This window comes from Neolamprologus brichardi, chromosome 10 (assembly GCF_056152115.1).
Source record: "Neolamprologus brichardi isolate AB-2024 chromosome 10, ASM5615211v1, whole genome shotgun sequence".
NCBI lineage: Eukaryota > Metazoa > Chordata > Actinopteri > Cichliformes > Cichlidae > Neolamprologus > Neolamprologus brichardi.
In genome coordinates this window covers 30,040,577-30,053,542 of record NC_142113.1, presented here as the reverse complement: position 1 = coordinate 30,053,542, position 12,966 = coordinate 30,040,577, and the positions used below count along the sequence as shown (strand labels likewise).

General features: G+C 39.4%; 1 protein-coding gene across 2 annotated transcripts in view; it reads left to right on the top strand.

Moving 5' to 3' along the window:
- The window catches only part of pof1b (POF1B actin binding protein), a 43,140-nt gene that overhangs the window by 15,187 nt on the left and 14,987 nt on the right, over positions 1 to 12,966 (top strand). For both annotated transcript variants that reach the window (XM_087847517.1, XM_087847516.1), the window contains exons 3-6: positions 6,924 to 7,192; positions 11,661 to 11,694; positions 11,906 to 11,986; positions 12,766 to 12,858. In XM_087847517.1, coding sequence (XP_087703643.1) covers positions 6,924 to 7,192; positions 11,661 to 11,694; positions 11,906 to 11,986; positions 12,766 to 12,858 — 477 coding nt within the window. The remainder of the gene's footprint in view (positions 1 to 6,923; positions 7,193 to 11,660; positions 11,695 to 11,905; positions 11,987 to 12,765; positions 12,859 to 12,966) is intronic.

Sequence of the window (12,966 nt, the reverse complement as noted above, 5' to 3'; positions counted from 1 at the left end):
TTGTTGCTATGGTGACATTGAGTCTATGTGCTTGGTAGGCTTTCGTGTTGTTTTACCTGCTTCTGGCTACTTTCAGCTGCTCCCTTATTCACAAGGGAGTCACCACTGCGAGTAGCGTTGAATGTTGCGGTTTTTGCAGATTTTTTACACCATATGCCCTTCCTGACACGTTCTCAAATTTAGGCGAATGTATAAGGCACTGCACTATGGAGGCAGGTTGTTTCAGTTGCTTCTAATTCATTAAAAAATGAGTAAGACAGATAGTCTAAGCTTAACTGGTTACCAGTGCGGTGCCTTTTTTGTTTTCAGTGACTGAATCCATCTTCACGAGCATGCACTACATGTCAGTGCTGTTGCTGAGCTACAAAACTGTGGTTCATCCAAGCATCTAATCATTAAGGTAACACAGTCTGTACCTGTTAAAGGTCAAACTTAATAGTCATAATCACAGAGGCCCCTGCACTACAATTGGAAACCCAACACATGCAGTGTTGCCAGCTAACAAATATCCCACCTGTTCAATGCATCCTGTTGAGTTCCTGTTTTAGTTTTACTCGGTGGCTTCCAGTGTTTGAGTTATTTATTTCCTACTGAGGGAATCTGAAAACTTTGGATAAAACTGTGAACTAAAGGTCTGGCTTAAAACAGCATTAAACTCTATTGTAATAATATCCCATTTTAATGTTTATTTTTAATAAGATTAAAATGTCTCGTGTCTCACTTTTGTGAATGAAGGATTTTACACGTCTGATGTCTTTAAAAATTAAATTTAATGTTTGTTCAGGCTTGCCAAGATGTTGACAGATCAGCAGGTGTCTCTGCCGTTCACGTGATGGCCGATTGCACAGCAGAAAGCACAACAGTCTGCCAACAGTAGATGCATATGTGCAAGCAGCTTTGCAACCCACCTTCATCTCAGTTCCCCATTTTAATGCGGCTTCTGACTGTTCCTGGCTCAATAATTCATAATAATTTAAAATAATTTAAATTATTTTTAAATTAAATAATTTAAAAAGACTTAAAAAGACAGACTGAGTCATGCACACACAAATGCATGATAAGGATTTTTCTTCAGTATGCACACACAAAGACACTCACAGAGACTCACACAAAGAGGCTTGTGTGGTAACGTGACTCTTCTCTCTCCAGTAACAATCTCTAGTGTTTCACAGTCACTCAGGCTTCTGAGAGCCTGTGCGGCTCATGCACTGACCTGCACACACACACACACACGGACGCACACACACATTGACCAGAAGGCCTGCCAAAGAAGTGAGGTGATGATGTATTGAGTTACTGCTCTTTGTGGAAGCTCCATTCATAGCCCGTGACAGTCAGCTACTGAAGGCTGAAAGAGTTTTGTTTGCATTCGAAACAGGAAGCTGCTGCTTTTTCAACTTTTTTTTTTTTTTTTTTTACCACGTTTACTTAAAATACCTGAGTTCTTATCACAGGTAAAAAAAAATCTTATCTCCAGTTAGGAAGAAGAAAATCAAACTGGAGAACCTCACCCATTTGAGATGGTAAACATGAAACGCGATTAATTACCCTCATACTGCTGAAAGGCTGTAACTAATGATTATTTGCATTAATCTGTAGTGATATACTGACTGGTATTATTTTTGAGTAGCTAACACATTTTTAGGCTTTAAAATAGCACAAAAAAGCAAACATTGTAACAAACACTGAGCACTGAGCTCAGGGGTCAAGTTTAATTTCAGGCTCTTTGAGCAAAAATCCAGTTTTTTGCTCAAAGAGCCTTAAACTTATTGACCTGATATATAAATATATACAATTTGAAGATTTTGTTGCGGTTTTATATCTTTTTGATATCTGTTTTTTTTGTGTTTTAAATCTAAGACGTGTGGGAAGTGGCTTTAAAAGACTGTTAAATCAGTGTGCGGATCTACCGTGACATTCATACCAGTTGTCTGTCGTGCGTTGTGAGAGATTCTATTCATTGGAACTACCCACATTGCTACCAACCTGTATGTGCATGTTTACAGATAAAAGAGATCACAGATTTGCAGGTGCTATAAAACAAGTCAATTTAAATGGGACTGGTGAGTGTAGCTGTATAATGTAGTTTATTAAAAAAAGGAGGATATTTACACTTTTGACACTAACCTGTGAAAAATAATAATATTATATAGATTACACGCCATTACCAGCATGTCTGCTGATAGCAAGTGGCTTGTTTAGAGTCGTGTTTGTGTCCAGACTGATCTGCCCGTCAGTCATTTCTACGCTCCTTTTCTCTGCTAGAATGACAGGCATGTCATTCTAGCAGGCACACCCACCTCCACGCTGTTATAGTTTTTGTGCCTCATTCCTTTTGTTTCCCATTTTACTCTTACTGTTTAAGAATTAGAAACAGGAGAAAGTAATGCCAGTCTTTGGCACTGCTGTGACCTTTGAGTTCTGTGTGGGATCATTAACCAACCTCGAGGTTTCACAGTGTCTAGATAGGATTTACAGCCTGTCAAATACCAGAGTTGTGCGTCATCTGAGTCGCTTGTTTTTTCTTCCTCTGTGAGACCAGGACCTGTTTTAATAAACAAAATCGCTCTTTGTGTGATTTATTATAGAAAAACGTGCATTTTACTTACTGTTTATCATGTTTTTGTGCTACTTTCATTGTCTCTTGTGCCTCATAATACAATACAATACAATTTTATTTATATAGCACATTTAAAAGTGCTTCACAGAAACCAAACAAGAGCAATAATAAATACAAGTAAATAAATAATAAAATAAAATAGGTACAAATAAAATATACTAACAGGTGGGAGACTTAACTTAGTACGTAACACAGATCATGCGCATGAAACTTACTGTGGGTTTTCTCAGGATTAGAGGGATGTTTATATTTTCACTTTGCAAAAAATTAAAGATAACATTGAGATAAGCTTTTCTTTCTGTTGAGGGATTAAAGTTTTGAAACTTCAGCAGTTTTTTTGGTTTAGTCAGGCTTGTCTCACACAGGCAAGCGATTGTCTTGCATTTCTGTTTCCCCAGAGCTTGTGAGAAGTTACTTGAGCTTGTTGCTGTCTTTCAGGCATTTAAACAGCTTCACTACATGTGTTTTTCTTCCCTTCTCTGGAATTTCCTTGACCCTTATTTTAACAATAGTAACACTCACCCACTCACCTCCTGTGCCACTGTTTCCTGATAGGACTTACACAGCAGTTTATTATATGAGCCATGCATAAAAGAAACCTGCAGCATTACAACCAAGATTCCCACTGGTAGTGTTTATGTACCTTATATGCTGAAATACTAGTTCATCTGTAAAAGCTGTAAATTATGATGTAATCTGTTGACACAACCTTGCAGTAACTTCTTTGTGTATGTGTGCAGTGTTTAATCATGTGGAGGGGAAAGTATTTTTTTTGCATGAATTATAGAAAAATCCTGCAGAGTTCTTTTGTTTGTAGTCTTGTGTTTGTCTCTTGTAGCAAAAATGAGCGAAATGTTTTAAAACACCTTTCTCTTTAGCACTGTGCAACACAGTATTTGTGAATAAACACCTCTGTGACAGTGGTGAAAGAAGCTGCACCTGTAGTGCTCTGTGCAGGACCTGCTGACTCTCCAATGGCACACTGCTCTAAACTTCACTTGGTGGGAAATTCCAGCTTGTGATCTTCCCTCGAGCTTGTGTGGAATCTGGCTGAACCACTTTGCTCAGCCACAGTTTGTAGGAAGAAATGATTTCATAAAACAGTCGTTCTCCTTATCTTTGTTTAGTCCAACGTATTTAGTTTTAAAAAGAAATTTCTGAGTTGTTCAGTCCGGAAAGATCATTCAGGCAGGTATTTTTAAATAAATAAATGCAGAGAAATCTTTAAAAAAGTTCTAGAACATAATAAAGTAGCTGTTTTTGCAGCTTTAATGCCATGATTTCCAGTGTTAGCGTCAGTGTTGGTCGTCAAATTGGCCAAATTGCTGTGTTTAAATACCTGAGTTTAAAAGTGCAATAAGTAGAATTCAACACGTAAAAATACCTTTTAAGTAAGAACTGGAGCGTTAGTAGTGGAATGTACTTTAAAGTACCGAAAGTAAAAAGTACTCATTCTGTAGTAACAGAATGCATAAGCAGGAAGAGGAATAGTTTCAGCGGTGGTGCCAGACTCTTTATGTTGATGCTGGCATTCTCACAGATGTACATTGCAAAACCATGACAAGTCACAGGTAGGCCTTAAAAAAACCTGCTAGTACATACTGTGCTCAGAGTCAGGCAATAACATGATCACACTGACAGTAGAAACCTGTGTAGGGTTCTTTTTTCACATAAAAGTCAGTATGAATTATACCTGTGAACTGTAAAAAAAAAAGAAAAAAAAAAGAAAAGAAAACTGAACAGTATGTGTTCGTTGATGAGTCTTTATTAGTTTTATTACTGTTATTTATAAGGTGTTATTAATTTAATTGTTAATACTTAGCCTTGGAAAGGGTGCAACTAGTGATTTGTAACATTAAAAACAGGTCAGACAGCTCAGTCTAGTTTTAGTTTTGAGTTTTAATGCATGAAAAAAAAGTTAAAAGTTAAAACGTAAAACTCGTCACAGTTTTAAGTTTTCCTGTTTTTTAAGTCAAAACTTAACGCGAACATCACCTCCCTGTTTGCTCTTTGGAACTGTAAACAAAGAGCCCCAGCTGTACGTTACTTTTTAGTAAGCAATTTTAAAATTCACCCTCTTCCGTCGTGGTGAAGAGGGAGCTGAGTGTAAAAGCGAAGCTCTCAATTTACCGGTCGATCTACGCCCCTACGCTCACCTATGGCCACGAGCTGTGGGTAGTGACCGAAAGAACGAGATCGCGGATACAAGCGGCGGAAATGAGCGAAGGGTGGCTGGCCTCTCCCTTAGAGATAGGGTGAGAAGTTCGGCCATCCGGGAGGGGCTCAGAGTAGAGCCGCTGCTGCTCCACATCGAAAGGAGCCAGCTGAGGTGGTTCGGGCATCTGACAGGATGCCTCCTGGGCGCCTCCTGGGTGAGGTGTTCCAGGCATGTCCCACCAGGAGGAGGCCCCGGGGCAGACACAGGACACGCTGGAGAGATTATAGCTCTCGGCTGGCCTGGGAACGCCTTGGTGTTCCCCCGGATAAGCTGGAGGAGGTGGCTGGGGAGAGGGAGGTCTGGGCTTCTCTGCTTGGGCTGCTGCCCCCGCGACCCGGCCCCGGATAAAGCAGATGAAGATGGATGGATAGAATTTTAAAATTGTGAAAAAGTTAAAAAACTACAGCTTGACTATTCCTGTAAAATCTGTATCCCTGTGAAAATACCTGCCAAATATTGTATTAGTGAAACATATCTCTACTGTAGTGGACAGAAAGTGAAATTAGATATAAAATCAAAGTGCAGTTATTATATTAATGAGTTTTTTAAAGATTTAATATGACAGTATCGACTCATTTCGTTCATCTTAGTTTTTTTCCCCTCGTGTGTAAACTTGAATGAAATATTAATGTCTCAAATTATGGGCAAAACACAAACATGTCTGAAAAACCATTTAGTGTTTTTTTCCTCTCAGTCACTCTCTGTCTCTCTGTTCCTCTGTAAATAATTATAGCCACTACTTGGGACTTTCCCTCAGCTGCAAAGATTCAGAGATGAGATTGTCTTGTTGTAAGATGTCACTGAAGGTCTGGAGGGTTGAGTTGTGAATAAGTGCTTTTTAACAGCCAGCATTTTGCAATTCTGCAATAAAAACATCTGAGAAAACAGGTCGATACGAGACATTACTTTGTAAACGATGTTGATTTGGAGCACTCGTGTGTCAGCGAACAAGTGTGACTGACAAACGATTGCAGAGCGTGAAGGTGCTCTCTGTGGGAAGAGCACACACAGCCAGTAGCTCAGCTCAGCGTGTTCAATAACCAGTTACGCAACGATAGCTTGACCCGACTCTGCTGCTACATGCACATAGCTGCAGCTGACACATGTGTTTGTCTTTGATTGAGTGTAGTTTGGAAGTATAGCATGGCAGATTTCAGCCACCTGTTTTTAAATGTCCAATATTGATCAGTACTTTTGGTTCAGGCCTGGATAGGATCTTTATTTGTAGTGAAGGCCAGCAGGTCAGGGAAGCCCCTTCAGCATTTCAACGCAATGGTTCGTCTTCGCATAAAGCCATAAAGACAATTCTGCAGAAGTATTCAAGTTTCCTGCACAGTCTTGACCTTAACCCCATCAGCTTCAGACATGAACTGGAATGCAAACTGCCAGCCAAGCCTTGTCTCCCCACATATTTAAGTAATCCTTATGTAAATAAAGGAGTGCAGCCTCCTGGTAGTTGGCTTTTAACCCTTCCTAGAAAGTCCTCTCAAGAATAGTGGGGTCTTTGAAGCAGCAGTTTTCAATGTGTTTATTTAACCTTTATTTGACCTTAAAAAGGTTTAAGATGTCGTTTAGTGCAGCTGTGATTCGGTCAGGATTTCTTTTCAAGTGTGATCCCTGTTGGCAGGTGTTCAACATGTAGCTGAGAAGAGAATTTACTTAAAGCACAAAATGGCATTCCTTACAGTTATCGGCTGAGAAACAGACAAAGATGACAGATTCATGTCATCATACTGACTCGTGAAATCCTGAATTGCTTTGTGTGGCTTATTTCCTGCTGTCACTTCTGGTGATTTTCTTTAAAAATGTTTAAAATACCTTTTTGGAGAGGAAAGCAAGAACCAACAGATTACCTAACAGACTTATTTACTTTACTTCTGATCTGAATGTTATTTATTCATTGATTGATTTGATGTGTGCTGTCCAGATTTGCAGAAATGTCTGCTTTCTCTTGAATACGATGCAGTGTCTGTTTCCGAGAGCCTTTGGCTAACTAACCATGAAAAAAGACTGAAAAAGGACTTAATCGTGTCATTCGGATAAAACGCAGTGCTTATGGATCTGTTTCTGTCCTGGTACTTCTAGGTTGAATTGGAGGTAGAAGAGGAGGAGGAAGAGGAGGAGGGGGATGCTGTTGAAGTGGAGGAGGTGGAGATTGTTAATGTCATACAGTCGAAACCACCTCCAGTGATAGAGAAGATCTCAAGGAGGGAGGTGAGGACTGAGTTGAAGGAGATACCAGAGCCAACAAAGCTGGACACGCGTTACTTCGGCGAGCTGCTGGCTGATGTCTACAGGAAGAACTGCGACATCCACTCCTACATCTCCGAGCATGTGTCCAAGATCCGTGGACAGTAAGTAAACTTTAGGCAGTTCACATCCACATCAGTGTACACACAAGATTAAAATTACTTTATTTGGTGCTAATTTACAAAAACAGCTAACTCAAGATGCTTTATATTGTAAGTTACACACCCCACAAAATTAGAGGGAAAATCTCAACAATCAATACATCCCCTATGAACAAGCACTTGGCAACAATAGGGAGGAAGAACTTCCTCTTAACAGGAAGTAACCTCTGGCAGAACTCGGCTTAGGGAAGGGCAGCTTTGTGCCTCAACTAGTCGATGGGAATGAAGGAAAAGAAAAGAGAGCATAGGGAGAGGGGACAAAAGCCATTATAAGAGAGAAGACAGTAATAAAACACATGGGGAGTGAATGACGTGAGCACAGAAGAAACCTTCAAGGCATCATGGGAAGACCGCCAGCAGCCTGAGCCATAACTAATGGATGTTTCTGGGTCATCTGATCCAGCATTAATGATATGCTTCATTCAGTTCATTTAAAAAACAAAACAAAAAATATACTTTTTAATATTTTTTTACTGTATAATCATAAAAGTAGATAAGATGTCTGTCGCCTGAATTCAAACTTGAAGCTGTTTTCAGAGGAGAGGCTCCGCCTCCCTTTCTAAAACTTTAAGAACCACTGAATAAACAAGTAGCAGATGCCCTGTTTGTGCTGGTGGTTGTGAAATTAAAACGATGCAATCCTTTTATAGCAAAGTAAAGTTTGGTAGTTTTAGCCTGTTGACATATCTTGTTCTTTGTTGCAAAGTTTGATTGCTCAACTTCTGATTGTGTAGGAAGAGTTGGCGGGAAAAGGAACAAATCACAGCAAAAATTACGCGTTGGTCAGTCAATAAAACTTTTCCTCTTCCCTTAAGTGTTGCAGGAGTTCCTGCATTGGAAAAAGGAACAAACACAGACAGATTTCAGGTATGATAGTAAGATATGGTACTAATCCTTTAAGATATAATGGAGCCTGATTATTCAAGACTTTGTAGGTGAGATGAAAGATTTAAAATTCAGTTCTGGAGCCTACTATGGTCTCTCCTTCTAGACTGTGGTTTTTTAAAAAAGCCTGATAATAAGGAATTCCAATTGTCAAGCCCCAATTGTAACAGATGTGTGGACTAGTTTCTTAGCATCACAGGATGTGACAGGATGTTTCTCATTTTAGGAATATTTTTGGCGTGAATATAACTGGGTATCATCTGCATAGCAGTTAAACTATATGCAGTGTTTTGTAATAAAATAGCCCAAGGGAAGAGTCTTCATAATTTGAGGTTAACCCTCTCAGGCTCAAATTAAGTTTTTTGTTGCTAATGCACAACCAAGTCCTGCAGTGGTACTTCTGAGTAAAAAAAAACTCATAAAATATGCATGTGGGGTAATCAGGTTGTTAGTTTTTAACTGTTGCAAATCGGCAACGTCTGCCTTGAGAGGGTTAAATCCAAGCTTACATTTGATTTTTATTTAATTTTAGCATTTTAACCTCTATTCTTATATAAAGTAGATGCAAGAACTACTTGAAAAGAGTGAGTTTTTGAAAAAAAACTCACACAGGGTTCTAGCTCCCTGTTTCAACTTCTTGCACTGCTATTTAAGCAGTGATGTGAAATGTGGACATCTATTGTCTGGTTCTCAGACATGCTCTGCAACAGTTTTAGTGCAGAATGCAAAGCTGGCCATGACCTAGTCAAAACACGAAGCTTTTATTTTGTGTGATATGCTTTAAAAAAAAAAAAGAAAAGTTTGAACTGAGAAGTATGGATTTATTTTGAAGAGGAAATTTCAAATATCTTACTCTGGAATAAGTAAAGTACCAGGGGACAAAAGGAAACCCCGGTCCTTATAGCCAGACAAATAACCTTTCGCAAAAGAATCTTCCATTTCTACCAGATTTATAGAGTTTAGCACAACTGAGAAACATCTGTGTCATGCTTTGGTTAAATTACCCAATGCGTCATGCTCCACTACATTAGAGGGAGTCGTCTTTCAAACCATTATGGAGTTGTTCACCTCCACGCTATGATGAAACCTTCCTATCCTGAGGGGAGGGGCCTCCATGATGACTCCAGTCCACACAGACATGAAAAACTAAAAAACCTGTGGGAGATCTTTTATTGACACCTGCACGATCTGCAACCCCATCGTCAAGCACCAATCATCTAATGGAAGAATTGTTTTCATTCCTCAAGTGAACTTTGAGAGATCAGAACAACGAATGATGATGTGTAATTTTATGTTGGATGTTTCTTTAACATCACACCTTTCTGTCTGTCCACGGAAAGATGAGATGTTATACGCATACATCGTTTTGACTTGGACTGCTGTACACCATTAAGATAAGCTGTGTGAGATTGTCATGGAGACAGACTCTGGGTTTGGCAGCTTGGATTAGTTTCATGTGCTGCATGCTCAAACAGGTTGAAGGCGAGTTTCGGGTTGGTTTCTCCCGCTCGTAACTCCCGCAGTTTCTCGTCTCTGATCTTCTTACAGTACCTCGCAGTTCCCCTTCAAATTCCCAGGTGAGGTCATGCAGTACCTCTGGTGAAGCCCATTCAGATATCCACACACCCAGCATGTCCCTCCCCATTTTATAATCAATATACTAAAGACGGAGATGAAGCACAGCACTGGGTCTATACAGTGTGTGAGCACTGTTTGCAGCTGCTGTGGGAGACAACAGAACTGTGGTGATCAGTGTCATCTGCAAACTGTGTGATTGCTCTGTCATTTGGGGGAGATTCGGTGCTTTGGACACGAGTGTGATTAGTTGGAGTTTTGTTGGAGATGGTTTACATTAAAGAAACTGATTTTCAAATCAGATTGAAAACTTGATTAAAAGATTCTTTGTGCCGTGTTTGAGCTGTGCAAGAGTGGTAATAGCATTCTGGATCACATGGTTTGGAATTTTCTTGTGCTTTTGGGATTGCTGACAGTGGATTCTGCAGTTTTTTTTATTGTGTATATAGCTGTACACATGTTGTCTGTGAATCATAAGGAGTGCCTGCATGTTACGTCCGTATATTGATTATACAGTAGAGGTGGGAATCACCATACATCCCACGATACGATATTATTGCAATTTTTTAAAATATTTTGCGATATTCAGATTCTGTACATAAAGGTAAACTTTATCAATATTCATTTTATCTAATATCAAAGTCTCACACTCAGTCTTTCTCTCATTTCAGTTTTATTGTTGACAAACTGAACGGTTTGTATTACAGTCTAGTCCAACTTAACTGAACGCAACCATCTGGTACAATTATAGCTATTCTGAACTATGCAGTTTATGAAAACTATGCAGCCCCTTCAGCAACTGAAGAATTTGAAAGTAAATTAAAACAAAATATAATTTTACATTAAATAAAAAAGTTTTAAACTTAATTAAAATAAAACATGTCTTAAATTAAAATAAGTAAACTGTCATGTTTATTGCTGCCAAAGAAAAGTTAAACACATTTGGACAGTGAAGGAATGTCAGGATTCTTGCTCAGAAAAAGGATCAACATGCTCTGAAGTAAGAGCACAAAAACCTTTTTTGTAACAAAATATCGATTTCTGCTGTCCCTGTATCGATACTTTATTAGCAAACAAAATATCACGATACTACACAGTATCGATTTTTTCCCCCCACCCCTATTATACAGTATGTACACCTGAAAACGTAACCTGGTACAGCACATGTATTTTGAATGATCCATGCTGATTTTGCATATATTCACCGTCATCAGTTTCTGCTTAATTACATCACTCTGCATGTTAGTACAGGAAACCAAGGTAAGAAAAAAGGATGATGACATGAACTGTAGGTCAGGTTTGCTAAAAAGGCCAATGGGAGTGAAATGGAGCTCCATTAAGTTAACACCCAGTTGATTCATGAGGTGTGGGTGAGTGAGAGGGTAGCCATAACTTTTCACCTTCCTGCCAACCACCTACATGTCTCGAAATCACCGAGCACAGATGTACTTACTTGTTCCACACTATTGTACGTGCGCTGACTCGCAGTCCAGACTAAGCAATTAGGCTGAAATAAATATCACACTGACAAGTCTGGTGAGATTCAGGATGTTTTCATATAATCAAGAAATGTTTCCGTGAAAAGCTGAAAACCTCTTTAAAATGCTGCAGCTGTCATTAGCCAGATCGCACACCCTGATGAATATGGATGGGACAGAGGAGCTAGTCAGAGTGGCACCAACAGGCGCTCCTCTGGGAACACAGGAAAACACATAACCTTATCCACACATTAGTAGAAAAGCAGAGCACCAGGAAATGATCCTTATGTGACCTTAAGTATGGTGCCTAATCTCAGTATGGACCTAAATTTCATTTTTCAACCATAAAATAAGTTTGTGCACCAAAAGGAGCCCAAATCTTTGATGCATCATCAGAGATGAACATGTTTTTGTTCAGATAGAGTCATTAAACACGCTGTTTTAATCATTGTTTTCCTTGCTTTGTGTTCCAGGAAACACCAGATGAATTTGGGAAAAGATTCCATGGTGAGAACCAATCTTCCATCACACAAGTAACTGATAAGTGAATCTGAGGAGATCTCAGAGAGACACAACAACATAAGCTGCGGTCAAAATGAGTCACAAGCGTGAAACTAATCAGATTCCAGACATTTTCTGCAGAATGTGAGAGATTTTGACTAAAGTCCCTGGAAACAAAAACGAAAGTAAAAGTGTTTTTGTCATTCTTTAACTTCAGGTGGATAAAGAGGAGGTGGAGGCTTTGATTCCAAAAGGAGCTACTGAACTGACCAAGCAACAAATGCGCTACCTGCTACAGGTAAGTGACAGACAGAAAGATTCCAATAATACACAAGTTTAATTAATAACACATTTTGCTATCAATGAGAATATGATCCCACAAATTCAAGCCTGTCACCTGACGATACCTGGTCTCGTCTTATCTGAGAAGCTAAGCAGTGTCAGGCCCGGTTAGTACTTGGATAGATGGGAACCACATGTCTTAGTTAATTATAGGCTGAATTCCAGCCGTCCTCTTATTTAAAAGGTTCCTGAAAGAGTAGCTGTGAAACAGCTGGGTGATCATTTGCAGGGGAACTTTCTGCTTGAAGAGTTTCAGTCAGATTTCAGAATTCATCACAGTATAGAAACAGGACTAGTGAAGGTTAGATTGATCTTCTTATGACCTCTGACAGTGGATTCAGCTCTGTGTTTATCCTGTTAGACCTTAGTAAAGCGCTCAATACTGTCAGTCATAATATTTTAATGCAGGGGCTGTAATACACTGTTGCCATTAAAGGAAATAGGTTGAATTGTATCACATGTAAATGGGGAGTGTTCTTCACACTCACTATTACACACTGAGATTATAAAGACACAAATGTATTCCTCCTGATGATGAAACTTAGGACCTCATAATCATATCCAGATAAGATTATTAATAAGGTTAAATTAGTTACCGTTTGAAATTCTGTCTGTACCAGTAGCATCTGTGTTGGGCCGCTTTTTAAAGAATATTTACGACTGCAAAGCATTGAGCTTCACACCTTTGTTTTTTCTGTCCCCTCTCTGGTGTTACCTTCTCTGTGTTTGTGTCAGACTCGTCTCACTGCAGATAAGAGCATGCGTCTGCTGCTGTCCACCTTCAACAGTTTGAGAGAGGAGCTCCTGCACATGTCGGAGGACCTGCGGGTAAGAAGGAGAAACACTTCAGATGAGTCCCAGCTCAGTCACCAGAACTCAGACACTGTCCTCTGCAGCACAGTGCTTGGTATCTGGATAAAAAGTAGGGTGGATCGG